The 25,672-nt window shown below is 43.8% G+C and overlaps 1 protein-coding gene across 4 annotated transcripts; it reads left to right on the top strand.

The window, feature by feature from the left end:
- The first annotated feature begins 388 nt into the window (after window positions 1–388).
- phc2b (polyhomeotic homolog 2b (Drosophila)) lies at window positions 389–25,542 on the top strand. 4 transcript variants are annotated; one of them, XM_028999051.1, is made up of 15 exons: window positions 389–532; window positions 8,282–8,585; window positions 9,776–9,934; window positions 11,072–11,149; window positions 11,232–11,393; window positions 12,573–12,725; window positions 13,161–13,485; window positions 18,732–19,111; window positions 19,356–19,521; window positions 21,811–22,013; window positions 22,598–22,730; window positions 23,243–23,357; window positions 23,668–23,788; window positions 23,902–24,190; window positions 24,314–25,542. In XM_028999051.1, the coding sequence occupies exons 2-15, from the start codon at window positions 8,343–8,345 to the stop codon at window positions 24,466–24,468; spliced, it is 2,682 nt and encodes an 893-aa protein (XP_028854884.1). In that variant the 5' UTR covers window positions 389–532; window positions 8,282–8,342; the 3' UTR covers window positions 24,469–25,542. The 4 variants fall into 4 exon arrangements, with proteins under 4 accessions (XP_028854884.1, XP_028854883.1, XP_028854882.1 ...); XM_028999050.1 differs by lacking the exon at window positions 389–532 and adding an exon at window positions 5,503–5,619 and having other exon boundaries at window positions 12,639–12,725; XM_028999049.1 differs by lacking the exon at window positions 389–532 and adding an exon at window positions 5,503–5,619 and having other exon boundaries at window positions 21,814–22,013.
- The last annotated feature ends 130 nt before the right edge of the window (window positions 25,543–25,672 follow it).

Below are 25,672 nucleotides of genomic sequence, written 5' to 3'. Positions count from 1 at the left end.
TGTATTATAAAACTATTGGTTTTCTATGTTACCAAAAACATCAACAATAATATATGATATATGTTAGATATCCTTCGTTCTATGTGTGAAATGAAATGTGAATATTCTTCTGTTTATTTGTATTTATTTTCCTTCTATTGCATTCCATATATGAGCTAGACACTAAATTCCACGGAAGGGTTAAATCCCTTTGTGTTGCCATGGAGACTATGACAGGCTCGCAGTACTAGCGACCTGACAGGAGCACTGAACATGAGGAAGGGGGAGGGTTTGAGGGGGAAAGAGGAGTGCCAAGGGCACATACTGCCCACCCATTGGCTGCAGCTGGGTCACATGTTACCTTTGGAATGCTAATGTCAATTTTTTTTTTTTTCCTCTCTCTCTCTCACTACTCCCTCTTCTGCTCCTCCTCTCTCCCCTGGTCTGTGAATACAAGCCTGTCGGATAAAACAGAATCCACAAATGGTGTAGGTTACCAGGCAAGGGAAGAGAACTGACACCAAGGAGGAGAAGACGAGGCCGAAGGTGGAAGGTAGGGTGGTCTTGTCTCCTTTCTGCATTTGGGGAACCCTCCTCTTACCCACAGCTAGCACCATGGCTCGGAGCCGGAGGGCCAGTTAGCGTGTTTGTTTTCCTTGCGCTTGCATGCCACTGGAGCCCTTTGAACGGGAATAATGGCATGAATCTGTCACACGGCAAGGGGGGTGGGGACAGAAGTGCAGCAGTGTGTGTGAAGACCGACGAAGCCGTAATAAACACAGTATTATGCTATTAAGTGCTTCAGCAGAGGAGAGCAGCTGACACAGGGGGCTTACGCAGGTTCTGTCAGTACGGGAGGAGGTTTTGCATGGCCAGCGGATTCTGGAACCCCCCCCCCCCCACACACACACACACACACATACACATACACACACAAACACTTCTCCGGCACAAGGATACGTGTGTTTCACAGCAGGGGGTGTTGAAGTCTAGCTGTTTCCATCTGGTTCTGTAAAGGTCAAGACCCAAGAAGTCTTTTTTCCAACCTTTTGAAGACCAACTACAGTATGTATGTCGTCCCCTTGAGTTCCCCACATGGACAATAGGGATGCTGAGGCTGTGGGGACTGTGTGGGTGCCAGTTTTTTGCATGTCTGTATGCGTCTACATGTGGGCATCTGTGTTATACCCAGTAGGCTGTTCGACATCTAGACTTATGATGAGAGGTAACATGTCACAACTGCAGAACCAGAACTGTGCCGTGTGCATGTGGTGGCAGTTTCACTCATTCAAGAAAAATATTTTTGCTTTAATGCATGTTACCACTTCGTCCATCATTATATAGTAATTGATCACAGTCATAATTATAGAATATGTCTGAAAACTTTCCCAGTTTTGTCCATTTGCAGTGAAGAGACCAAAGTGAACTTATCAAGTATTCAGCTTACAAACCTGTTATAGTTTAGCAAGTCAGTGTTTGTTTCTAAAGTGACCTTTAGAACAAACTTGTGTAGCAAATTTACTAGTTTGCCTCCCCGTTACTATTTCAGAAATGATCGAGTCAGCCAAGAAGGTTTGCTTTTTTACCATTCCCGTCTTCACATTGTGTCTTGACCCACATTGTCTCATCAAAGATTTTGAGGTTAATTGGAGTGGGAGTCTCAGTTTCACACTTGCTTAGACGATTACAAAGAGGCATTAAGGGCTGGAGTGTCTTTCTAGTGACCTTCTTTCATATATGTAATAAATCAAGTGCTTTGGACCCTATAGGAACACAGCTGGTTCTCTTAGGGCACTTTGGGCTGCTGTTTGGGACCTACAGTTAAATGGCAGTCTCTCCTGGAGGTGCGGGTTTCAAACCCACTTCTGGACAGTGGTGGCCTAGCAGTTAAGGAAGCGGCCCCGTACATAGAAGGTTGCCGGAGCGAATCCCAATCCGCCAAGGTGAAACTGACGTGTCACTGAGCAAGGCACTGTCCCCACACACTGCTCCCTGGGCACCTGTCATGGCTGCCCACTGCTCACTGAGGGTGATGGTTAAATGCAGAGGGCACATTTCTATGTGTCATTGTGTGCTGTGCTGCAGTGTTTCACAATGACAATCACTTCACTTTCACTCTGCAGACTGGCCAGAGTTTTTGTTTCACTACAAGTGTTCACATTAGTGTTTGGTTTACTGGCTCCAATCCGGTTCTAATCAGGTACTACCAGATGTACCTGAAGCAGAAACCCTTGTGCTCAGGTATCTCAATTATTCAAGAATACTCTTCCATGTTACATAGAGCTTTTTACTGGTAGTGTGAGTCACAATTTGTCTGCCTTTCCATTGCAATACAGAGGGAAATCCATTGTAAACATCTCAGCACACTTTAGTTGTATTAAGAAGTCCCATTCTAGCCAACACACCACTACTGGTTTCCGACCAGTAAACTTCACTAATGAGAGAGGTTGAAGGTTTTTTTCTTTATACTGTGGGCATCATTATAGATACCCATACAAGCCCCCCACCCCACACACACACACACAAATCCCCCCGGGAGACATAATCCGTGGCTTTTATTCATTTCTCCCTCATCCACACTTAATTCTTCCTGCCACCATTGACGGTCTTCCCCTTCTGGGAGACCCATGGCACGGGGGGAATTGCTATCTGTGGCTACACAAGCACCATCTGATGTCAGGAGTATACTAATTAAGGAGCTCCCCGTCTGCAGACCTCAGAGAGGGGAGGCAGGCGAGCACGAGCCTTTCCAAGCGAACCACGGCGCCCAGAGAGGAGGCCGCTTCAAGCCAGGCCAAAAGAGAAAGGACATTTGTGTCTGTGCTACCTGTGCTTGTTTGGAGGGGACTTTGCTCTAATTGCTTTGGGCCAAAAGCTTCCTATGAAATTAGTTTTGGAGGTACAATTGTCAGAGTTCAACCAAATGTCCTTACAAACTAATTAATGAGTTTTGATGAGGAGACAGACGTGGAAAAGTTCCACAGGAAGCATCGATCCTCGAGATGTTTTATAATAATTTGATAACGTCCCCCGTTCAAGAAGCAGCAATCTTATCTGTAATGGCACCATTAAGGAAATAAATCCGCCAGACTAATCTAGCATTAGCGCACCATCTGTGTTGTTCTCTGCGTTGCTCCATATTACTTTCCCTGACCCCGGCCATCCTCCCAGAGCCAATCACCATTCACCAGGGACCGGAACATTTTAACTACATTTTAAGACCCAAACTGGGCTAGATGTTGCACCATGAGTGTCCTTGTATTGAGGTTTATGGAGAGGTTTATCAGAAAATTGGGCCTTGAACTAAACATGACCTGTTGTACGGCAGGTCATTATCATGTCCAGAATGTCAAAGGTGACGTCCAATAGTGTTGGGTTATAGTCTTTTTTTTCTTCGCTTTTGTTTATTTTGAGTTCCCTTCTCTTCTCCTGGTGGGATAATGAGATGTTTTATTGAAAGGTTTTGGCAGTGCTGCAACCATGGTTCCTAGACACTCATTTAAAATGCCATCAAGAGAAATGGGAGGGTTTCAGAAGAATAAAGAGGATGGAAAGGGAAAAAAGGCAGCCTTTTACAGTAAAGCTGGCAAAATGGTAAATAGTAGTAACACACAAGTAAACATAATGAAACAATTGCAGACTTGCCTGTCATTGCGTGAGCCGACAGAAGCCTCTGTATAATTTACTTAGGCCCTTATGTTGTGAAATATTTTGATTGAAATCAATTAAACTGCTAATGACACATGATAATTCATCAGGAGAAATGTATACCCCTAAGCTGCTGGCGGGACATGCTGGGGTTGCATCAGAAGTCAATAAAAGGCTACAACCAGAAGTAAGGAATAGGCCTCCTGGGAGTTTGCATGGCCTGTTTTCCTGCATCTTTCTCTTTTCTTTTTTTTTGTGCTTTCAATTTTTTTGAATAATTTTTCCTCCCTCTGTTCTCCTGAGGGCTGTCAGCATATGGCAGCTGTGTCAAGTGGGATGCGTATACCATTACATGCAGATGCACAGTTGCAGGCACACACGTGCAGCAATGCTGCATGCTTTACCTTTTGGTCCATGTTAAATACAGAATGTACACACAAATGCAGACCTCCCATGTGCATAATAGTGCAGGATCAGATGGGTAAATAATATTTCACAAGAACACAACATTGTTGTATATGGTTATTTAAATATATGTTGGATATGTTATAAACATACCACTTAGTATTAGTATTGAAACAATAAAAGGAATATGCACTTATATATGAAAGAGTTTCTGATGTATTTTAAACTAATATTCATCTCAGACACTCCACTTGGGTCAAGAACAATGGAATCATCACATCATCAAAAATCTCAATTGAATTGTACAGAAACGATCATTGAGGACAGTCCTTTTGACGCTTTCAGATGACTGATAAGCAGAGTGGGTCCTAGCATGCCTTCGTGTTCACAATACATTAGACGGGACTCTGCTGCCTGCCAGCAGCCTCAGAAGTCCCAGGTTCTTGGCGTATAACTGAAGATATGAGCCAGGCCGTCTCTCCCCCGTTCCATCTCATCTCTTTCGTCTCATCCTCTCTTGCGCTGCGGTTCCACACCCATTCGCTTGCCCCCACAAGCAGCTAATCTATATGCTAATGAGAAGATTGCAATCAATGAAGCCCGCACTGGCTAGGCCTCAGTCAATATTACATCTACAGACGAGGGGACATGCGTTATGGGCAGACGGGACACTAAAAGTGGGGGTCTGGTTTAGCTACAGAACGAATAAGTGCCTCATTTTGATGCTTTGAGATTCCACTCCCCTTGATTCCACACTGTGGGGTGACACCTTGTGAGGTGTCTCTTCCAGTCTTTGACTAAATAAAATGCCTAAATAAACAATTCTGCAGAAAGGTATTATATAATAACAATAATGCAAATAAGTTGATTGCACATTTAAAATATATTTTACACATTTTTATATAGATTTAATTGAATAAAGTCTGATAATATACTGGGAATGAACAATTAACTGCTGTTTAAATTTTGTATAAAACATAATATTTTCATATTATTGCGTAAATGTCGAATACAATCAGAGTAGATTATAGAATAGTATTAGTGCGTAGGTTCATATTTTCACATGGTTGACATATTTATGACATATTTATGACATATTTGCTATATATTTACTATATACAAACAACAAATTCTTTCTTTTAGGTGTGATTATATAAAGGATTCTTTTTTTATGATTCTGGCTGTGTGTGACAGAAATTGCACAAATTAAAGAGGAAGACAGATGTCAGTCATCACCATGGTCCCTATAAATATTCCAGAGATGTGGTGCCTTTTTTACGGACAAAAATCATTACCCCCATGTTCATTAGCAAAATTCCCCCTGTCCAATCAGCATGCGGTACTGCTCGGGGATTTCGGAGGCACCCCGTTGGCTGTCGCTAGGATACCCATAATCACGGGGAGAGGCAGGGGGTCTGCCTGTGCGTGTGTGCGTGTCTGTGTTTGTGCCGCTGCTGGGACAGGAGCTGGATGTAAAGATTGGGCTTGGGTGGGCTACGCTGCGGCCGTCAGACAAAGAGCCACGGCCTCCTGGGGGATGGGGCATCACGCAGGCACTCCTGGAGCGCGCTGTGGAGGGCAAAAGAGGTAGGAGCAGGCTTTGTCTCAGGATGGTCCCACTACCGCTGTCTCCCAGTCCCCATCCTGCATTCCCTTTCATCCGTCTGTCTCCTCTGCACTTTCTCTGGACCGCTCACTTCCTCGGCAGCTCCCTTTCTGTCTCTCTCTCTCTCTCTCTCTCTCTCTCTCTCTTGCTCCACCTCAGTCACATGACACAGAGAGTGTCAGCCGTTCTCTGGAAGGATTCATGAGCATCCTGCTTGTGCGTTATTGATTGCAGCATGCTGTATGCGGGTCCCACGGCGGTCTTTTTCATTTTTCGCCCCCATTTCTCAACTAATGTCTCCCCTCTGTGGTCCCGGGGCCAGAAGGACGCTCGGCTGCTGCGTCGCGGGTCTAGATTTCAGTAGTGCTAGAGCAGAGCATCCATAAAAGGTTGAGAGGTGCAGGCAGCCTCGCAACAGCCCTGCGTGTCAACAGAGCCGGAGCTCCTCAGCTGAGAGGGGGGCAGACTCTCGTGGGCTCATCAGCTCTGCCGCAGGGGAATCCAGCATGCAGGCCACCCCCCCCCCCCCCCCCCCAACCCCACGCGACTTCTGCACCTATTTCGAATGGCCGTGATGAGCATATCAGCATGTGGGTGGCCTGTTTCAAACAGCCAAGATGATTTGCTGTGTCTGTCTGATTTGCACTGAATTCTGGAGTTCGGTCCACTCCTTTCTAATGCTTTCTACCTTGCGGTGGAACACATTAGATAGGTTTCTGAGTCGATGCATTATTAACATGTGAAAAAAACAGAGGAGAGGAAGGGGGGTGAGCAGACAGCGAGCAGAGCAGAGGCAGACAGAGACGGAGGGGGACGTGGGGGAGGATGACTGAAAATGTAGCGCGGTCGCAATTATTCTTATTTAATTATCCCCACTGCTCCCGTCGCACCGCTAATGCTGCAGCCCCGTCTCGCCGCACCTCAGGATCCGCACCTTTCGCACGTGTCTCACTCAGTTCGGTCCCATCCCCCCCCCAGCACAGTCTCTCCGTGCTCTTAACCCGCGCGTCCCAGAGCAAGCCCACTAATCCATAATTGCTAAAGTGGAGGCAGGGGATACAGCGAGGCAACATCAGCCTGCAGGCCGGCCCTGCGGCCCGAGACGCTGACAGCCGCGTCGCGGCCATCGGCCCTCTCCAGCAGCAGGCCATTTCCTTAATGCCCGTCCATTAGCCACGTTTATTATCTATGATTTATTTAGAGGGAGGCGCCATGGACATTCTTAAGAGCATATCAGCATACATGATGACAGCGGCCTTTCCTGCCTGTGAACACCAACAATGGAATTTATGTCTGCCAAGAATGGCATTACTTGCGCTTTGCGAAGAAGCCTTGCCCCATGGGAGGGTGAAGAAGATCTGCCATTGTCCTCAGTTTTTTCCCCCCACTTTTTTAAAGGAATACATGAGAGAATAATAATAATTACAATAAAACAGCAGAAATTGTATTGATTTATAGAGCTGTTTCTTAGGGACAGGGGCCATCTGTCATTTGCCATAAGACATGTTTTTATATTACTGAAAGTGTTCTTGTTTTGCACTGGATTGAATATGCTTTGGGGAAAAATATTATTTATTAATAATTTCCCATAATTTCTCAACTGATGGGCTTGTGTCAGTGTAAAATGTAATGTTATTATAAAATATTATTAAAGGACTGATCACATTTAATTAACTTTTTTTATAAATAAATAAATAAATTCTTAGCTCAAATTGGTCAAAAAATGTCTGATAATGTTGCAATAATGCTAAACAACAAACTGAACAATTTAGGAAGTACAGGATGAAACAGGAGGATTGCACCCAGAGTAGTGATTCTTTCCTTATTTGGTGATCATCTTAATTTAAATCTCTAAATTAAGTTTCTTAACAGACTTATTTTTATATTCAAGGCACATTATTTTACCAAGGTTTTGGGAAAAAAAAAACCCTGGGAATCAGGGGGTGTGATATTTACTGAAATATTCCCATCAGATCCAGACTGTGCTTTGCGGTCGGAATGACAATGAAAAACAGAGACAGGCAATCAAAACAGAAATCAATCATGGCCTTTTTTCTAGGTGGCATCTCCTTTCTGGGGCAGTGGTAGCCTGGTGGGTAAGGAAACAGACCGGTAATTGGAAGGCTGCAATTTCAATCCCGACCCGCCAAGGTGCCCACTGCTCACCAAGGGTGATGGGTTCACTGCAGAGTTGTGTGCACCGCGTGCTGTGCTGCAGTGTTTCGCCTCACATCTCACAGCAATGCACAATTTCCACGCAAATCCTTGCCGATTTTCCCCAAATTAACTTAACCAGGAGAAAAAAAACATTGCATTAAACTCCAAAAATATATAGTTGAGTCCTGACTAAACTGAATTTCTGGGGTTTTATTTAAACCATCTAATGGCAAATGAACAGGTACTATTTTTTGGATGATCAGGGTGTGTGTGGTCATATGTAAGCACATGGGAAAGAAAGAGGGAAGTTTACACACTGTGTGATGGACCCACACAGGGAAGTGCCTGGATTTTATAATGTCCTCAATCATCTGAATATGTGCACTTTGACCTGCTGTTGTTTTTTATTTCTGGTTTGGTCTCATGGACTTCTGATGCACTATGGGATCTGTTTCTCAACCTCTGTCTCTTTCTCCTTCATTTCAGCTTGCGGAGAGTTTGCCCAAAGGGTGGCCGGGGGTCCAAGGTGACACACCGGGGGGGCACCATGGGAGGCGAGCAGGGGCCTCCCACCTCCAGCTCCGGAACGGCTGTTAGCAGCAGCCCCAGTACCAGCACCAGTACTGTCAGCAGCAGCTCCACCTCCAACGGCAACACCAACACCAGTGCCAGCGTGAGCACCAACACCAGTGCCAGCAGCAGCAGCAGTAGCAGCAGCAATGGGACAGGCAGACAGACGGTCCCCCAGATCTCTGTTTACAGTGGGATTCCTGACAGGCAGACAGTGCAGGTACGCAGAGACCGTTTGTCAGAATGCAGTTCCAACTGGATATGCACGCAGTTTGAAAACGGGGCCATTTGAAGATGTCTCTGTAATACACAAACTTGGCATAGATGCGTTTCATTTATGCTGTATTGTTATATCGCTCTTGCTTGTGCCATTGTTTCCATTTCAGCAAATTGCCACTGGTTTCAACGTTTTCCCAGAAAAGCTGTACTGTCACCTGGTGGTGGTTTTGTGTACTGACAAGAAAACACACAGGCTCGCTTTTCAAAATCTATTAAAATGTGGAACCGCTTGAAGGTGTGCCAGAAACGATGGATGGCAGAGGATGGCAGCTGACTATTAACCTCATTCACAGAAAATCCTCACCCCTGGCCCTGAGCTTGACTCATTTTGTAGGCCTGATCCATAGCACAGCACAGCTAAAGCACTTCACCACTGAGTGCTGACACTTGAACGTGAAGGAGCCGTTGTGTTGATTAAGAAAATTTCCATAAGGGCACAAGTGGCACGTTTTTTTTATATTCCTTGTCAGCGGGGGTTGTTGTTAAATTGAATACTGTTGTAAGGGTTCGTTTGAGCTGTCAGTGCCAGACAGCACTATGGAACCAACAGATCATGAATGTGCTCCTCCCTTGGAAGTGCGGGGTCAGCTCTCTTTCCCTCATGTGGGTCAAGCCCACACTCTCTGTTGCCAGGCAACGGTGAAGGGGCTGACACTCCCTCTCTGGAATAATGGTCATATAGAGGAGGAGGAGCTACAGCGGTTCATGTACAGCAGTGTGAGATGGGGGAAGGCTGCTGAAGTTTCTGTGCATCTTTTCAAAATTGTGCTACACAAACCGGATTACACTTAGCATAGTATTTTCTCAGTTGAAGGACTGAGTTTTGCTGACTCTTGCATTAGTAAGGAGCTGCATCTCATAATTGAACAAACTTGAGTCGCATAAAGTAAGACAGGATGACTGTCAAGTACAGAGTTGTTAATATTTGTTAGTATTAAACTACAATGTTTTCCAATTTTTAGGCTGAAAGGTATTCATTTCTTTTAGTTTATGAATGTTTTGTCTGATATCTCTAGGCTGGATTTTAACTTTGTGTGTTCAGTAAATCTGGAGATGGGAATACAGGACCTTCAGCGTGCCTCTAAGGTTACGCATCGAACCGAGAGTTAAAGTCTGAAAATGTGCTTTCAGGTGATCCAGCAGGCCTTGCACAGGCAGCCCAACACCGCAGCGCAGTACCTGCAGCAGATGTATGCTGCCCAGCAGCAGCACCTCATGCTGCAGACAGCCGCCCTGCAGCAGCAGCACCTGAGCACAGCACAGCTCCAGAGCCTGGCTGCAGTTCAGCAGGTCAGATGCGGAGCCATCTCTAACACTGCACCGCATGCTGTGCACACCTCACGACGCACTGCACATCTACTGCCTTCTGCACTGTACACACCCATAACCATCTTCTGCATCCACCACTGGCCGTATCACTCCAACATAGATATCCCTACATACAATGCCCACTATATATCAAATGCATAATAATAGCAAAAAGCCTAAAGTGAATACATTTTTAATTTTAAATGAAAATTACAGTAACGGTAATACATTTTGGGGGTGTTAGTAGCTAATGAGTAATGCACTCGACATTGAACCAAAAGACCACATGATACTTGAGTCACAGGTTCAAAATCCACTTACTACCATTGAATCCTTGAGCATGACACTTAACCCTGAGTTGCTCCAGTGGGACTGTACCCATAAAAAAAAGTCTCTAGGAGATTTAAAACAAGTACATGGTAACGTGCTGGTAAAGTATTCCACACTTGGGGCAAGTGCTTAGTTTCCTCCGAAGAAATTGAAGATTGTAGGGGGTGTAGATGTGTTACATCACTTTACAGGTAATAACACAAGCAAACATGACTTAAGATAAAAAGACAGAGCAATAAAAGCAATAAACAAAGTGAGCATGTATGAGTTAATATGCTAATTAAAACCAGCATATCATCCTCAACCAGAGCACAACACCGATTCATACAAAGGTGTTTTAAGCAGCTTTTTAGTTCTGGGCGCTTCTTACTGGATGCTTTTTCAGACCTTTAGTGCTGCTACCGAATATGCCATGTCCCCTTGATCTTGACGTCAGTGCTTTATATTCCTTTGTTAGTAATAAAATAGTGAGGAAAGATGAAGAGAAGTGAATACAATAATGCTCATCACAATCCCTCCTATACCATGGTAACAAGAATAGAATGCATAAAGCAAAAATATATCTTGTTTAGAAGAGTAAGACTGTTGAGATTAAGTTGTAATTGGTTGTGGAGTGTCAGGGTGTAGGCTTTTTTCTGAAGATATTTTTTTTTTGGTCAAACCGGCTCATCTGAACTTGTTTAGGCAAATGTGTGTTTTACCTTGATTGACCTCAGAAAGCTGTCTGTATGACATGCATGTGATTATTTGACAGAATGTCCAATCTCCGCTCCTTCTGTACTGTTACAGGCCAGCATCGCTGCTGGAAGGCAAAGCTCCAGTCAAAATGGCACCACCTCGTCCCAGACAGGATCCTCCCAGACCACTGTGAGTTTCTGCACCTTTGATCTTATTAGCAATATTGCTGTTTGGGACTTTAGGCTGACATTTTCCTCTCTTTCTTACTTAGATTAACTTGACAACCTCTCCAGCGGCTGCCCAGCTCATCAGTAGAGCTCAGAGTGTTAGCTCCACCCCCACAGGCATATCCCAGCAGGCCGTGCTCCTGGGTAACCCAACCAGTCCAGCACTTACAGCCAGCCAAGCTCAAATGTACCTGCGTGCTCAGATGGTAAGTTCATGTATGCACCACTCACACAGACACACACACTTTTCTGAGGACCTATTTAACATTAATCTAACATCACGGGGTAGTGGTGACCTAGCAAGTAAGGAAGGTTGTGGGTTCAAATCCCAAACTGGCAACATGACACTGAGGTACCCTTGATCAAGATATCGTTCCCACAAACTGCTCCATGGGTGCTTTTCATTGCTGTCCACTGCTCCATCAGGGAGCAGTTAGAAGCAGTGCCCTGTGGCAATGGTGGCCTAGCGGGTAAGGAAGTGGACCCGTAATCGGAAGGTTCCAGGTTCAAATACTACAAGTGCCACTGAGGTCCAAGTGAGCAAAGAACCATCCTCCCTGGGCACCTTTCATGGCTGCTCACTGCTCACTAAGGTGATGGGTTAAATGCAGAGGACACATTTCTTTGTCTGCACCGTGCTGGTCTGCAGTGTTTCACTTTCACTTGTAGATGTTGAGCTGTAAAACTACAGCAGGCAAGACTGTCCATCTCTGTGTTTAGTCTAGTCTAGTCCTTCTTTCATATCATGTAACATTATTTTAATTGCTATGTCTCTGTAAACTACTGACACCTGTAAAAAATACTTATTATCAGTAGTTTTTAATATACTTATTTATGACATATACTTAATTAAGAACCAAAGGTAACCAAATTTATTTTCATTCTGTAATCAAATCTTAGTCATTACTGACATACCCCAACTATATCTTTAGCAAGTGTATAATAATTGCTTATTTTTTATGTTTCAGCTTTATTGCCCCCTGATCACAACCTGCTCATAAAATTGACTATTAAGATTGTAGTTTAATCTTCTTTCTTTTATGATCAGGACTGGCGTTGATAGCCAGTAGGAAAAGTGCATGCAGTAACGTGCAGTAACATTGTCTTTGGTGCATTATTTTGCAATTATTTTTGGCTTCTTTATATATCTTTATATTCTTTATATTTTTGGCTTCTTACATATATATATATATATATATATAGCCTTTTAGAAAACATTCTCATAGGGAAAAGTTTCACAATTTGAAGGAAAGGGGGCCGATAATAGCATGACGATGCTGGAGTTCGTGTCAGGACAGGCACACAGCGGGAGTCAGAGCACATGGCTGATGAAGACCGCGTGGTAGCACATCCAGATTGAGAGCCTCCATATTTGTGATTTTCAGGCACAGCAAAGTAACCTTGTGCAAGTAGCTAGGAGCCTAGGACGAGCTGTTCCTTTGTCCCCCCAGCTCATCTTCACCCCTACGGCCACAGTGACTGCCCTCCAGTCAGAGGCGTCCACGCAGTCCGCAGCCCAGCAGTCCGCCTCCTCTCAGGTACCTGCCATGCACACACATGTTACAACACACCTTCACATTTTCTTCATCACACACCCAGCGCAGGAAGAGACAATTTCATAGTTCAATGAACTACGTTCCACATGAAGTGCAATGAGCATTTTCAAATATCTTCCCACAGGTAAAATTAAACACTAGTTTCAAGGCATGTCTATATTGACACCTGACTACATTTTAATAAAATGTCATCTCCCTCTGAAGAAAATGTACTATAAAAACTAAAAACAATCAATAAAACAAATCACTTTTAGACACTGTGTTCCCAGTGAAGAGCATCTTGTACAAAATTCGCACAGAATGTGGCCAAAATTTTGTGCATCAGTAATTCTGTATGCTTGTGGGGTACATTATCAGTTCAGTCACTAATCTCTATGTCTGTGAAAATTCTGTGTTGATTATAAAATATCTCCTCAGGTACAGAATCTGGCCATACGCAGCCAGCAGGGGGCAGCATCGTCCTCCTCATCCTCCTCCACAACAGCCTCTTCCTCCAACTCCACCACCCAGACGCAGACGCAAGTGCTCCAGGCCCTGAGCTTGAAGCAGACTCCTATTGCCATCCAGCCAACCGCTCTCCTCAAGAACTCCACCCAGGGGACCCAGGGTCTTGGGGCCAAGTCCCACCCACCTGAGGCTCCCGCAGAGTCTGGAAAGAAAGGAGAAAATGCAAGTGAGGCACGGGCGGTGACCATGAGCCGCAGTGTGGCATCAGTCAGCAGTCACCCCCTCATCGCCCCTGGTAAGGCTCCACTGTAAAATCCGTATATATGTACACATAGAATATATGTATGTATAACACAGATACCACAATCTTCAAAAATCAGTGTGATCTTCATGGTTTACAGCATCCCAACACTGTTTTTTAAGTCATTTTCTGGCATTTTTAAATTTCAGCAGAAGGTAAGGAAAAAACAACACAATTTCCTATTTTTAACTTATCAACAAAATATCGCAGCCAAGCTAAATGTCTCTTAATCATGTGACTACAACTGGATAATTCATACATTCTGACTTGAGTAACCTGTACACCATACATAGTTATGCTGAAAGTGGTTGAATGTAGGGTGATGTTGCCCTTTAAGTGACAAAGCAGCCTCATATTATATTGTTGAGAAGGTGCCAGTGTGAATAACCTGGTCTTTTTTTTATAGGTTCTGCCATAGGCAGGGAGACTAAAGCTTAGATTTTTTTTGTGTACAATTAGTAAGTTTTGTGGTTGCTGGGCTACACTCCTCTGTGCAACCGAATGCTCTCTTCTGATGATGAAGGGATGAGGGAGTGCCAGTTAGGCACCAGGGAATAGTCGTACAATACAAGTACATATTAGTACAAAAAGCACAGCTGCCAATGCAGTTTTTTTTTTACTTTGTGTCTTATTTATTTTATCTATTTACTACATTGTGTTTTGATGCTGCATTAGAGTATTCAGGAAAATGCAGTCCAGCACCTGCCACAAACTCCCACCTGTCATGGTACAATGCTCCATGTTTGCGGAGAGTGGTTGACTCCTCCTCTTGACGGGCACCTCTAAGGCAGGCCTAGACTTGAATTGCTTTTAAGCAGCAATTGGCTGGAGATTAACAAGCTCCCTTTTTGTACAATAGGCAGGCTGCATGAGAAGCCAGCCTGTCTGTTTCTCATTCAAATCGCACAGATGTGACCCACTCTGCGGTTATTATGTGCCACAAGGTCAGCAGTTGGATGAATTTGGGCACTTCAGTAGGACTGTGTTCATATTTGCAGTTTGGGGGATTAATGCTCTTTGCTCTAATGCTCAGGTGCTTCAAATAGAGATAGACGGTAAGAGTCATTTATTTGTTCATTAATACGGAACAAATCAAAAAGCAAGAGACCTTGCTACAGACATTTGGCAGTAACCTCTTGTGGTTTTCATGGCACAAACTGGTGGCCAGGTGCAAGTCCTGGGCAATGCTGCTCCAGTGTGTGGCTGTGATATTATTTTTTTGCCCGTGCTATTGCTCGTTTCTTCTAAATGCTATAATGTAACCTTTGACACACAGTCATAAAGTGTGAATATGTAAAATGAAAAATTCAGTCTCAATTTTCTGTCCCCACTTATCAGATCTCATTTGGATTAAAATCCTATGCAGTTTAACCAGATCATTACAAAAATAATGTTGAACATGCGCAAAATTGAATCAATGTCACTGTTACACTTTCAGCTTTTGTCATTCTGTCACTGCTTTGGCGACCTTTTTTAGGTGATGACAGATGTCCTATTTTTATCCACCCCTTTATTCCTTCTGTTTTAACCAGACACCCAGTCACGTCTACACTTTGTGTGGGAATGTGTTTTCTTGACGTATGGGCAAAAATAGCATATTTTATTACAACGTTACGTTTTTAGCTGTGCTCTGTTTGACCACAACTCTTTTCCTTGTCTGAAAAATGTGTGGCACAAACATAGTAAAGGCCATTCTTTCAACCTAAAAAAGAAGCAACCAAATGAGGGAGTGATATTCTTGGCATTTATCAACCACCCCGTTTGTGTATGTTCATAAATGCCAATAATTACACTCCACTCATGGAAGCTGCTACATTAAAATAAATCGGATTCTATGTTGGGAATTAGCCAGGTATTTAAATTTAACAGCTCCTCTCCTCAAACTCTCAGCTCAAAGTGTCTCTCAGCAGACAACAATGTTGTGTGACTGACTCTCTTTGTGTCCGGTGCGTCCATTTCTTGTCCCCAAGGTACAGCCTACAAGAATGTACCCCCCTAGGCTAGTTATTGGACCTTAAGGAAGCTACTTTGCACCAGTTTGGTACGCTGGCATACCCTTCAGGTCCAGTCTACTGTGCTTTACTCTTCACAAAGAAAATAGGAGTAAATAAAGAAAGCAGCATGTGTGTTTTTGTTCTTTTGGTTATGGAATTAAAAAATAATAGAACTCTGCATTTTTAAAATAAGAACCTGTGGGGACTTGCAGATTTGCCTCACAAGGGAAATGCTGTCTGTACTGGCTAATCACGTGGAGGCATAAATGCATAAACACACACGCACATTCATGCCCACACACATTTGTTTTTCTTTCTCTATGAGAGCCAATATTGAATATAAATGGAGCACATGTATTATTAATGTGCGTGACCTAAAACATAGAACTAACCATACCATTTAACGTGACCTGAGAACCGTAGGGCACTTTATCTTCATCTTTATCTTTTGTGAAACTGTCTCCACTTTAATCAAACATTTACACTTTTATTAGTTTTCTGTGGACAGCTTGTTCTCACAAAGATGCGCACACACACACACACACATGCAATGGCATTGCCTCACCATGCATGAATGAAGTCTGTCATGGTCACAGCATGAAACTTGACTCAGTTGAAAGATAAACTGCCCCGCCTGTAACGTCTTGCGAACCGGTTCACGCGGGACAATGGCAGCAGACACAGGAAGTGAGAAGGGGAGCAGTTTTTCTTGTGCTTCCCTCGCCTGGACTGGCCTCGGTCTCTGGCAAGCGTGGTTTGGCTGAGGGTGACAGTATGTCTCGTCACCTCCCCGGTGCCAGTGACCTTGATGCAAACAGCGCTGCCCACGCCACGAAACCGCAGAAGGACCACCTCACCGAGAACGTGCCTCGGCCTCAGCAGAGTTTGATGCCCGGCCAAATGAAAATGCCGACGGGGAAGGTTGGCGCAAAGATCGAAAGGCATGAATTTCAGCATTTGCAGGGCGAGCCTGGTTTGTTTGTGGTGACGAGATTGTGAGAATGTTTCATGGCAACATTTGGATGAAGAGCAGAATCCGAGCTGGAAACTCAGGGATTTTCCAGGGCCAGGCCCACTCTCCAGATCCAGAAGGGAATACTCACTGACTGCTTTCCTGGACATTGGGGAACGACACTCAGCAGGAAGACTGGAGGAGGAGGGCGGGAGAGGCCTGAGTCATCTGAATTCCCACTCTTGCAACGCTCACACAGAAAGAAGCTGGCGATGGGGAAAAGGAAAAAAAAAAAACTAAAATCTTTCATTGTTAGTCATTCTGTGCCTCAGAGACACTAAGAATTTGTTGGATTTGCAGCCCTCTGCAGCTTGAACAAACATCATCTCCATCTGCACATGTGCTAAGGTCTGAGGTCTGGGTGAGTCTTGCTTCAGATTCCAGTTGACGTCAGCTTGAGAGATCAGAATGGCAGTGCGTCGCTCCCAACACTGAGTAATGTCTATTTAAAGGTAAAGGTATTTAAAGGCTGTGAGATGCATGGAACGTCCTGTGAAAAAAGACTGCATCAATCGCACTCAAGTGCGCAAAAAACTAATTTCCCCACTGCAATTAAAAAATTAGGTACTTTCCTAAGACGGATGGCCACATTCCGTTCCGTGCGGAAGGTGCCACTGCCAGCTCTGCAGATGAACTCCGTCCACAGCTCTGCAGATAAACTTTCCACAGTTTCTGGCTCCAGTCAGTGGTGACAATGAAAAACTGGTTTAATGAGTGTCTTCCTGAAGCTTGTTCATGCATAGATCTTCGTCCTGATAGGCAATTATCTTTCATATGGACATGCGGTATCATATACTGCTTCATTCCAGCTATTAGTTCTGCTGTTGCATGAGTTTTTGTTTATAAAAAAACAGCTTGGCAAGTGGACTTTATTACACAATTTTTTAATTATTTTCTTTATCATATGCAGTATGTCCTGACGTTTAAAATATAGAATAAAGGACTCCTATAAATTGCCTGCTTCTTTTGCACTAGGATAATAATGACTTTGTGGATAAAGTTATACAAGCAAAGGGAAAACCCTGAATGGTCATTTGAGCCCCACACAGGCCAAAGCGTTTTTGGTGGAACAACATTTTTAGTGGATTGTTGGATTCCATAGTTTTGGGTTTGTAATCTCTTCCAGCCAGAGGAGCATATGCAGTCCTTTCTTGCAGTTTTCTTACAGTTTGAAGATCACATCCCTTAACAGGACTCCCAGTCGGTTAGGTCATATTAAATTTTAAGCATGTAGTATCTCTAGTATTTTAACTCAAAAACATTCTTTAGGGATATTTCAAAGGCAGTGAGTGGGTTCACAAATTCTCGAACTGAAGCCCTGATCTGCATTGCTTGGCTTGGTGGCAGTTGTGGTTGTGAGCTGAGGTGTATTATGAACAAAGAAAACAGGGGGGAACTAAAGAAAACCATCGTTGTTTTGTGTTTTATGGTATGACTGCTGGACTTGGGTAGTGGGGCAGTGGTGGCCTAGTGGTTAAGGAAGCGGGCCTGTAATCAGAAGGTTGCCGGTTCGAATCCCGACCCGCCAAGGTACCACTGAGGTGCCACTGAGCAAAGCACCGTCCCCACACACTGCTCCCCGGGCGCCGGTCATGGCTGCCCACTGCTCACTCAGGGTGATGAGATAAATGCAGAGGACAAATTTCACTGTGTGCACCGTGTGCTGTGCTGCTGTGTATCACATGTGACAATCACTTCACTTTTTTTTTTTTTTTTTTTTTAGTAATCACTGCATTTGGGGGGCTGAACTGGATAGTGAGGTGCCTTTGTGGCCAAACCAACTCGTGGCAGTAGATGAACGATGGAAATTTGTCCAGAACGACTTGACTGTCCAAACACGATTAGACTCCAAATTAATTTTGTGGCCTCAAGCTTTTGATCCCGCTTGGTAACTGGTGTTCTCATCACCATGATAAGTCATGGCATGCATACAACAGAGAATTACAGCAGGAAACGATTCATTTAAGGCTAGAGCATTTTGTTCAATTTAAGGTAAACATTTTTTTTTTATTTTATTACTAAGACTAAGAAATTTGTTCTATATAAAATTTGGGGTCGTGTTTTATTAAACATATCTGGAATGTGTGTGTGTGTGTGTGTGTGTGTGTGTGTGTATATATATATATATACATATGGAATGTATATATAGATATGATATACTGTGGATTGAGCATGAATCTGAACTTTGGTGCGTTTGTGTACGCTGACACACGTTTTTGTGTTTGTTCTTGCAGCCTACGCTCAGATCCAGCCCCACTCGCTGGTCAAACAGCAGCAGTTTGTGTCCCAGCAGCAGCAGTCCCAGACTGCCCAAAGAACGCCTTCTCAGCTCCTGCAGACCGCATCCATCCAGCCCCACCTTCACCCCCAGACCCTGGCCATCCATCCCGGCTTGGCCTCCCAGGCTGCGGGGCAGCCTGGCTCCATTGCTGTACTGCCCAAGCCAGCCTCCCATCAGCACTCTTCTCCCAGCCAGCAGGCCACCATCTTCCATTCCACCATCAGCCCACACGCCTTAAGTCACCACAGCTCCCACGCCGCCCTCGGCTCGGCCAAAGCCCAGCCTGTCCAGCTCACCGCTATCAACCTGCAGATCCAGCCCACGCCCAGCCAGGTAATTGTCTGCTATAAGAAATCATTTATAGGTTCAAAAACCACAATTCCTGCTTCTAGTACCGGTGTCTGACGTTCCCAAAATGATGTCTGGAGGACCACCCCCCCATACATTAGGTTCTTAGCAATGACCTGATCTTAATTTAGAAATGGTTGTCTGGAGGTTCTCATGGACTGTCGTCCAGGGCTGGGAATCCCTGTTTTTTCAGCGATGTTTACACGTCTCCTCCCATCTCCTTCCGCAGGCTGCTCGGTTAGGGCAGGAGTGTAAAGACAAGCCCACGTCTCTGGTGGTTAGAGAGACTTGCTCCAATCTCAGCTCTCAGCAGGCCACCTCTGCCTCACCACAGAGGACCAAGGCAGCAGAGCAGCCCAAGGCTGACACCGGCACGGCCACATGTCAAACCCAAGGTAGCTTGGCTTTCTACAGTCACTTTCTCTCTCTCTCTCTCTCTGTGGATTATTTTCTGATGGCAGTCAAGAGGAATTGCTTTGGGATTGATGCATCCAATGTGCAGATCTGGGAAAACAATGGGTCTACGGATCGGGAGATTTTGACTGCTCGGATTGCTTAGTATTTGAAGAAAGACAATAATTAACCTCACAGTTGTAATGTATTCTTTGTATTTCAAGTCTCACACATGCGCTAAATCTTCAGCATTCTTTGTACGTCTTTTAAAAAATGTGGCTTCAGCCGAGAACAAACGCAATAGAGCTTTATAGACATTCTTTCTTTAAGGGGTGCATTTATGCAGCGCTTGTGTTGAACGCCCCATCATAAGGCCGTACAGTAAAACTGCCAGTGAAGTCGGCCACATATTCTTAAATAGCTGAGTATATTACTTGTTCTGAGGTGCTTTTATTAGGCCGTGCCATTTAAAGTAAAGCCACAAAGCCACAATTTTAGCTACTTGGGTGTGAGTGTGCAGTTCAGATGTCTTCCCTGCTTTTGAAGTTGAAAATAGTCCACACATCTGACTCACAACCATGTACAGTATAACATTTTTTTTTACTCCTATATCAGGGCACGTTGTTCCTGATGCTCTTTTCCAGAGTCATTAATTACTGCAAATACTTACAAAAAACGAGATGGCCTGGGTTTGGATGTAAAGAAATTCATGTAATGCATAGTGTTTAGAATGCAGTTGTTTTAAGGAGAGTAATTGTAGGATGCATCTGCTGTGATATAAAACGAGTGAACCCGATTTACATGCTCAGATGCGAGAATTGATTTAGCCCTTAATTTGAGGCCAAATCTGTGGCCAAGTCCCACACAGGGCATCTCTTGTTACGCATTCTGACTGTGACACTACTATAGATTGAACATTTTATTTGGTAATGGGCTGTGTTTCTTCTCTGCATGTTTCTTTGCATCTGATGCATATGTATATACAAGTCTTACGCACCAATACAAACCAGCGAGAGATATTTGTGTGCGTGTACAGTACAGGCCAAAGGTCTGATGGACACATCATCTCATTCAATGTGTTTTCTTTATTTTCATGAGCATTTACATTGGTAGATTCTGACTGAAGGCATCAAAACTATGAATGAACACATGTGAAGTTAACAAAAAGTGGAGACCTGTCCTCCACAGTCACCGGACCTGAACCCAATCAATATGGTTTGGGGTGAGCTGGACCACAGAGTGAAGGTAAAGGGCCCAACAAGTGCTAAACACCTCTGGGAACTCCTTCAAGACTGTTGGAAAACCATTTCATGTGACAACTTCTTGAAGCTCATCGAGAGAATGCCAAGAGTGTGCAAAGCAGTAATCAGAGCAAAGAAACTAGAATATAAAACATGTTTTTACTTATTTCACCTTTTTTTGTTAAGTACATAACTCCACATGTGTTCATTCATTGTTTTGATGCCTTCAGTGAGAAACTACCAATGTAAATGGTCCTGAAAATAAAGAAAAAACACATTGAATTAGAAGGTGTGTCCAAACTTTTGGCCTGTACTGTATTTGAGAAATATATTGTGTATTATAATCCTGAATACAACACCGAATTCATTTTGTATGTTGAACAACACACAACGGGCGTTGTGCAGATCGTAATAACGCTCCCAGTAAAATGTGGCGGTGACGTCAGCAGTGGGTGTCGGAGGGGGCGGAGTGCAGCCGAGTCTTTATTCCCGCCTCCGGCGCCCCTGACAGCGGCTCAGCTACAGAGTCGCGGCTCGGCGCGGTCGCTTCTGCGGCTGGGACGCGTCTCGTTCTCGCGTCCGAATACGGAATAAACGGGGAAAGGTCGCCTGCGGCGGCGGCGTCGGTGAGCGTTCCATAAAGCTGCGTAAAAATATGAATACGCGGTTTGTTTTTTGTTAGGTATGAGTTTATTACTGAACATTTAACCATTTCCAGTGTGATGCAAATTTAACACATGCTTATGATTATTGTTAAAGTTTATTGTTATTACTGCAGTAATAGTCATTATTAAAGAGTTGTTAAATAAAGTCCAAATTGTTATTTGTATGTTTTGTGTAATGAACAATTAATTAGTTCTCACTATTATTGTGATATGTATGTATTAATAATAGTAATTGGTAGTAATAATAAACAGTATAGTATAGTATATAGTAATAATAAATAGTAATAATAATATCATATATATATATGTCAGTACATTGCCCAGCCCTTGGTAAGACTGATGGTTTGGGTACAATTATGCTAAAAGTCCAATTCTTTTTCATCAGCAGAATCCACTAAGAGGATCAGTGCCTCATCGGAAACGGCGTCAACAGCCATGACTTCGGGAAACGAGAGCGAAGCTCCCACAATGGTAGGCTGCACGGCGCAGAACGGCGAGAACAGGCCTCCCCAGGCCATCGTGAAGCCTCAGGTCCTCACGCACGTGATCGAGGGCTTTGTGATCCAGGAGGGCGCCGAGCCTTTTCCAGTGAGTGCAGCTCCTTCGCGACACCCCTCGGCAGGCAAACAACCGCACCCCCCAAGGACGTGTGTCCTCTGTGGCCATAGTCAGGGAAAGCCGCACCTCTCCATCACCCGTTTCCCCCATAGGAGAACACCACACCTGCTTAAGAAGTCTGCATAAGGCTTGGTTTTTGTTTTTTTTTCCCATCAGCTTTAACTGTGGAGGAGCGTAGGTGGCACTACTCTCTGAGAAGAGCATGCTCCCCCCTTGTGGACAACACTAGCAGGCTTCTCACCACAGCATCCCTGCTGACATTGAGGGCTGTAGATTAAACAAGTTTTTTAAATGTTACTTGGAAGTTAGCTGAGAACAGGGTTCCACACCATACAGAATATTCTTGGCATAGCAGGTAGTGTGGATTTGAAAAAAGCTCATTTGACATAATTAGGTAATTTTAGAAGGTAAAATGTACGCTATGCATCCAGACTGCTGAACACTATGTTCTTCACTCTTTGCTTTTGAACTCATGGTCCTGGAATGTGAGACATACGATAAAATGGAGTTATGTCTGGTGTCTGAATGACAGAAGATTGACATTTTGCATGTAGGTGGCGCGCTCACCCGTACAGAGTGACAGCCCGAAGAAACCTGATCAGCAGGTTCCATCGGACCTGGAGAAGACCCCTGTTCACAACCCCCACAACAACACAGACTCCGAGCCGGAGGACACGAACCAGCAAGGTGAGGATAATCAGAAGGTGGTTGTCCTCCATTCCTGCAACTATTGTGTCTAAAATTCAAGTTGTGTTCAAGTTGCACATCAGCCCTCAACAACACATAAGATGTTTTCAAACCTATTGCATTTAAAATGTACCCATTTCTTCACCATATCAATTGCCATAACTGCTTCGACCCACAAAGCATAGGCTACATACAATAATCAGCAACAGCCAATCAACATGAAGCCATTCGGTGGCATCAATTACAAAAATGGTGGGCCTGTGATAATAATGCTCTTTGCAGCACGTTATCTAATTCGACTGTATTCATTGTGTCTCTGCCTTTCCTAGATCCTCTAGACTTTGTGACAAAAGAAATATATAGTTCCATGTACTTCCAGCTGTTTGGTTTGCTAGCCAAAAAAATTGTCTTTTTTTACCCACAAAGCAAAATTAAAACAGTCACTTGCAGTTGAAATTATAATTTATATAATTTAGTATCTTATATATAATGTTTTTTTTTTTTCCACACAGAGCTGAAAGATCAGGAAGAGGAGCCTAAGCTGAGATGTGAATTCTGTGGCTGGGTGGACTTTGCCTACAAATTCAAAGGGACAAAGAGATTCTGTTCTATGGTGTGCGCTAAGAGGTAAAGTGGACATCTAGTCAGCAGAGAGGCTACACACTGAAGTTATGTGTGAACGTCACACATTTAATGGAGTCTTATTTAAATAGTGTTAAATAGTGCTGCAGTGATTGTTAGAATGACATATTGGTTATGAATAAAATGTTATGGTGGAGGTGATAAAATCACACCTATGACTGCCAAATGATTTTAAATGTTAGGATTTAGGTTTGTTAAGTAATAATGAAGGTGTTTATTAGCTGAACGTTCTCTGCCCAGGGGTTGCGGGTAAAGGTGCTCGTAGCAACAGCATGTTTTTTGTTTTCTGATGCAGGTATAATGTCGGGTGCACAAAGCGAATCGGCCTTTTTCACCCTGAGCGGACTAAAACCAACAGCCGCTGGAAAAGGAGGTCTCACAGTGGTGGGCGGAGGAACACCGATGCTAAGAAGCAGGTGAGATTAGCTACTCTTTACCTAACATTTACCCAACATTTACCTAATAACTGTCTTGGGATCTGTCAACCTGGTGCAATAAATTTTTCCTTCCTGTGTATTTTTTCAAACAGAAAATTCCCATTCCCCAGCAGACACAGAGTGGGCCGGTAGCGTCGCCGATCCCGTCCCAGCCCAGCCAGGGGGAGTCCAGTCCGTGTTCAGACATGTCCAGCTACGAGGAGCCTCCATCGCCTTTATCCGCCGCCAGCTCAGGGCCCACAGTGCCACAGCCTGAACACAGCCTGGAGCAGCAGGCGAACTGTGGCAGGGAGCTGCCTCTCCTCACCCAGCACTTTCTACCCTGCGACCCCACCAAGTGGAACGTGGAGGAAGTGTATAAATTCATCCGCTCCCTACCAGGTTAGTAATTGTGCGACACTGGTCAGCTTTAATTTTATTGTGTATATAATACAGTAACATATAATACAGTGTGAATTATTGGCTGACTTTACTGTGTATATATTAATGCATGTTTTCTTTTAGGTTGCCAGGAGATCGCAGACGAGTTCCGCTCTCAGGAGATCGATGGCCAAGCCATGCTCCTTCTGAAGGAAGACCATCTCATGAGCGCCATGAACATCAAACTTGGCCCTGCACTCAAGATCTATGCCCGCATCTGTATGCTCAAAGACTCCTAACCCACGTCTGGGCACCCAACCACCGGTGGGCTGCAATGCGGACCATACATTTAGAAGGGGTGCAGGGGAATAATGAACACGTCTGCACTACGACTCGCCATCATTTCCTGGCACACATTCCATGAGTGCATTAGCCTTGGCCCACCGCTGGAGTGTCAGGAACTCAAATGATGTGCTTTGCGAGAGAGCGGCCTGTAAAGACTGGTTGAAGTACTGAATAAACTGAGGGGATGTGCCTTTTGAACATGAGAGGACTCTAGCATCATTACAATGGTGATTTTTCTTTACATATTGGGAAATATTAATACACAGTGGCCAATGTGCTCTTCAGCACTGTCAATTTCTGACATCTTTGCAGATTTTTTTTATTAACTCAGTGCTTTTGTAATATAATGTTAAATTATTCACGTGGGTGTGCATGTTTGTGTGTGTGTGTGTATGAGTGTGTTTTACAACTCAGAGATTGGTGCTACCTAAATATCATATGTAATTTTCTTTTATTACAATAATGTATGTTCATTTCCATTTTCCTGCTCTTATCAGGCATGTCACCTGAAATCCTTTTTTCCCATTTAAACATCAAAGCAAGCGATTGAGTGACTTCACATAGTTAGCATCTAATCACACTATGTGTGCATGTGCATTAACTTATTTCAGACAACAGAGATGAGAATGAAAGCTATTGCACTCATGAAAAGAAGTGCAGCATCAATGCTGCCACATGCCATAATCCCAATGAATCATGAGAAATTGACCTTCCATTATGAGTTTAGTTGCAGGTTTTAGAAGCCTTGGTGTGGGTAGGATGCAGGACGAAATGAACGGGATTTGTGTAGGTACAATGTACAGATCACTTCTAATAATGGTAAAACAGGAAGATAACATTTTTATTCAAGAACACACATTCCTGTTTTTTATATATTATTAATTATTATTTCATACTAATTTCCTTAATCCTTCTGATATGCACAGTCATCCCTTTCTCTTTGGAATGCTAATGTTATGGAGTCCAAATTTGTATGTGATTAGAATGTTTTGTGGCCATGTAGGATTTGTGTTTTTTTTGTTGTTGTTGGGACTGTTTCTTTGTGAAATGTATTTATCTGAAACTGAATTTGTAATATAACTTTTCATTAAAAAGAAAAAGTTATCCAGAAATATTGAAGTCAGCTTTTTGTGTTGGGTATGAATATTTGTCACTTTG

The sequence above is a fragment of the Denticeps clupeoides genome, chromosome 12 (assembly GCF_900700375.1).
Source record: "Denticeps clupeoides chromosome 12, fDenClu1.1, whole genome shotgun sequence".
In the NCBI taxonomy this organism is placed as follows: Eukaryota; Metazoa; Chordata; class Actinopteri; order Clupeiformes; family Denticipitidae; genus Denticeps; species Denticeps clupeoides.
This window is presented reverse-complemented; position numbering and strand designations above follow the sequence as displayed.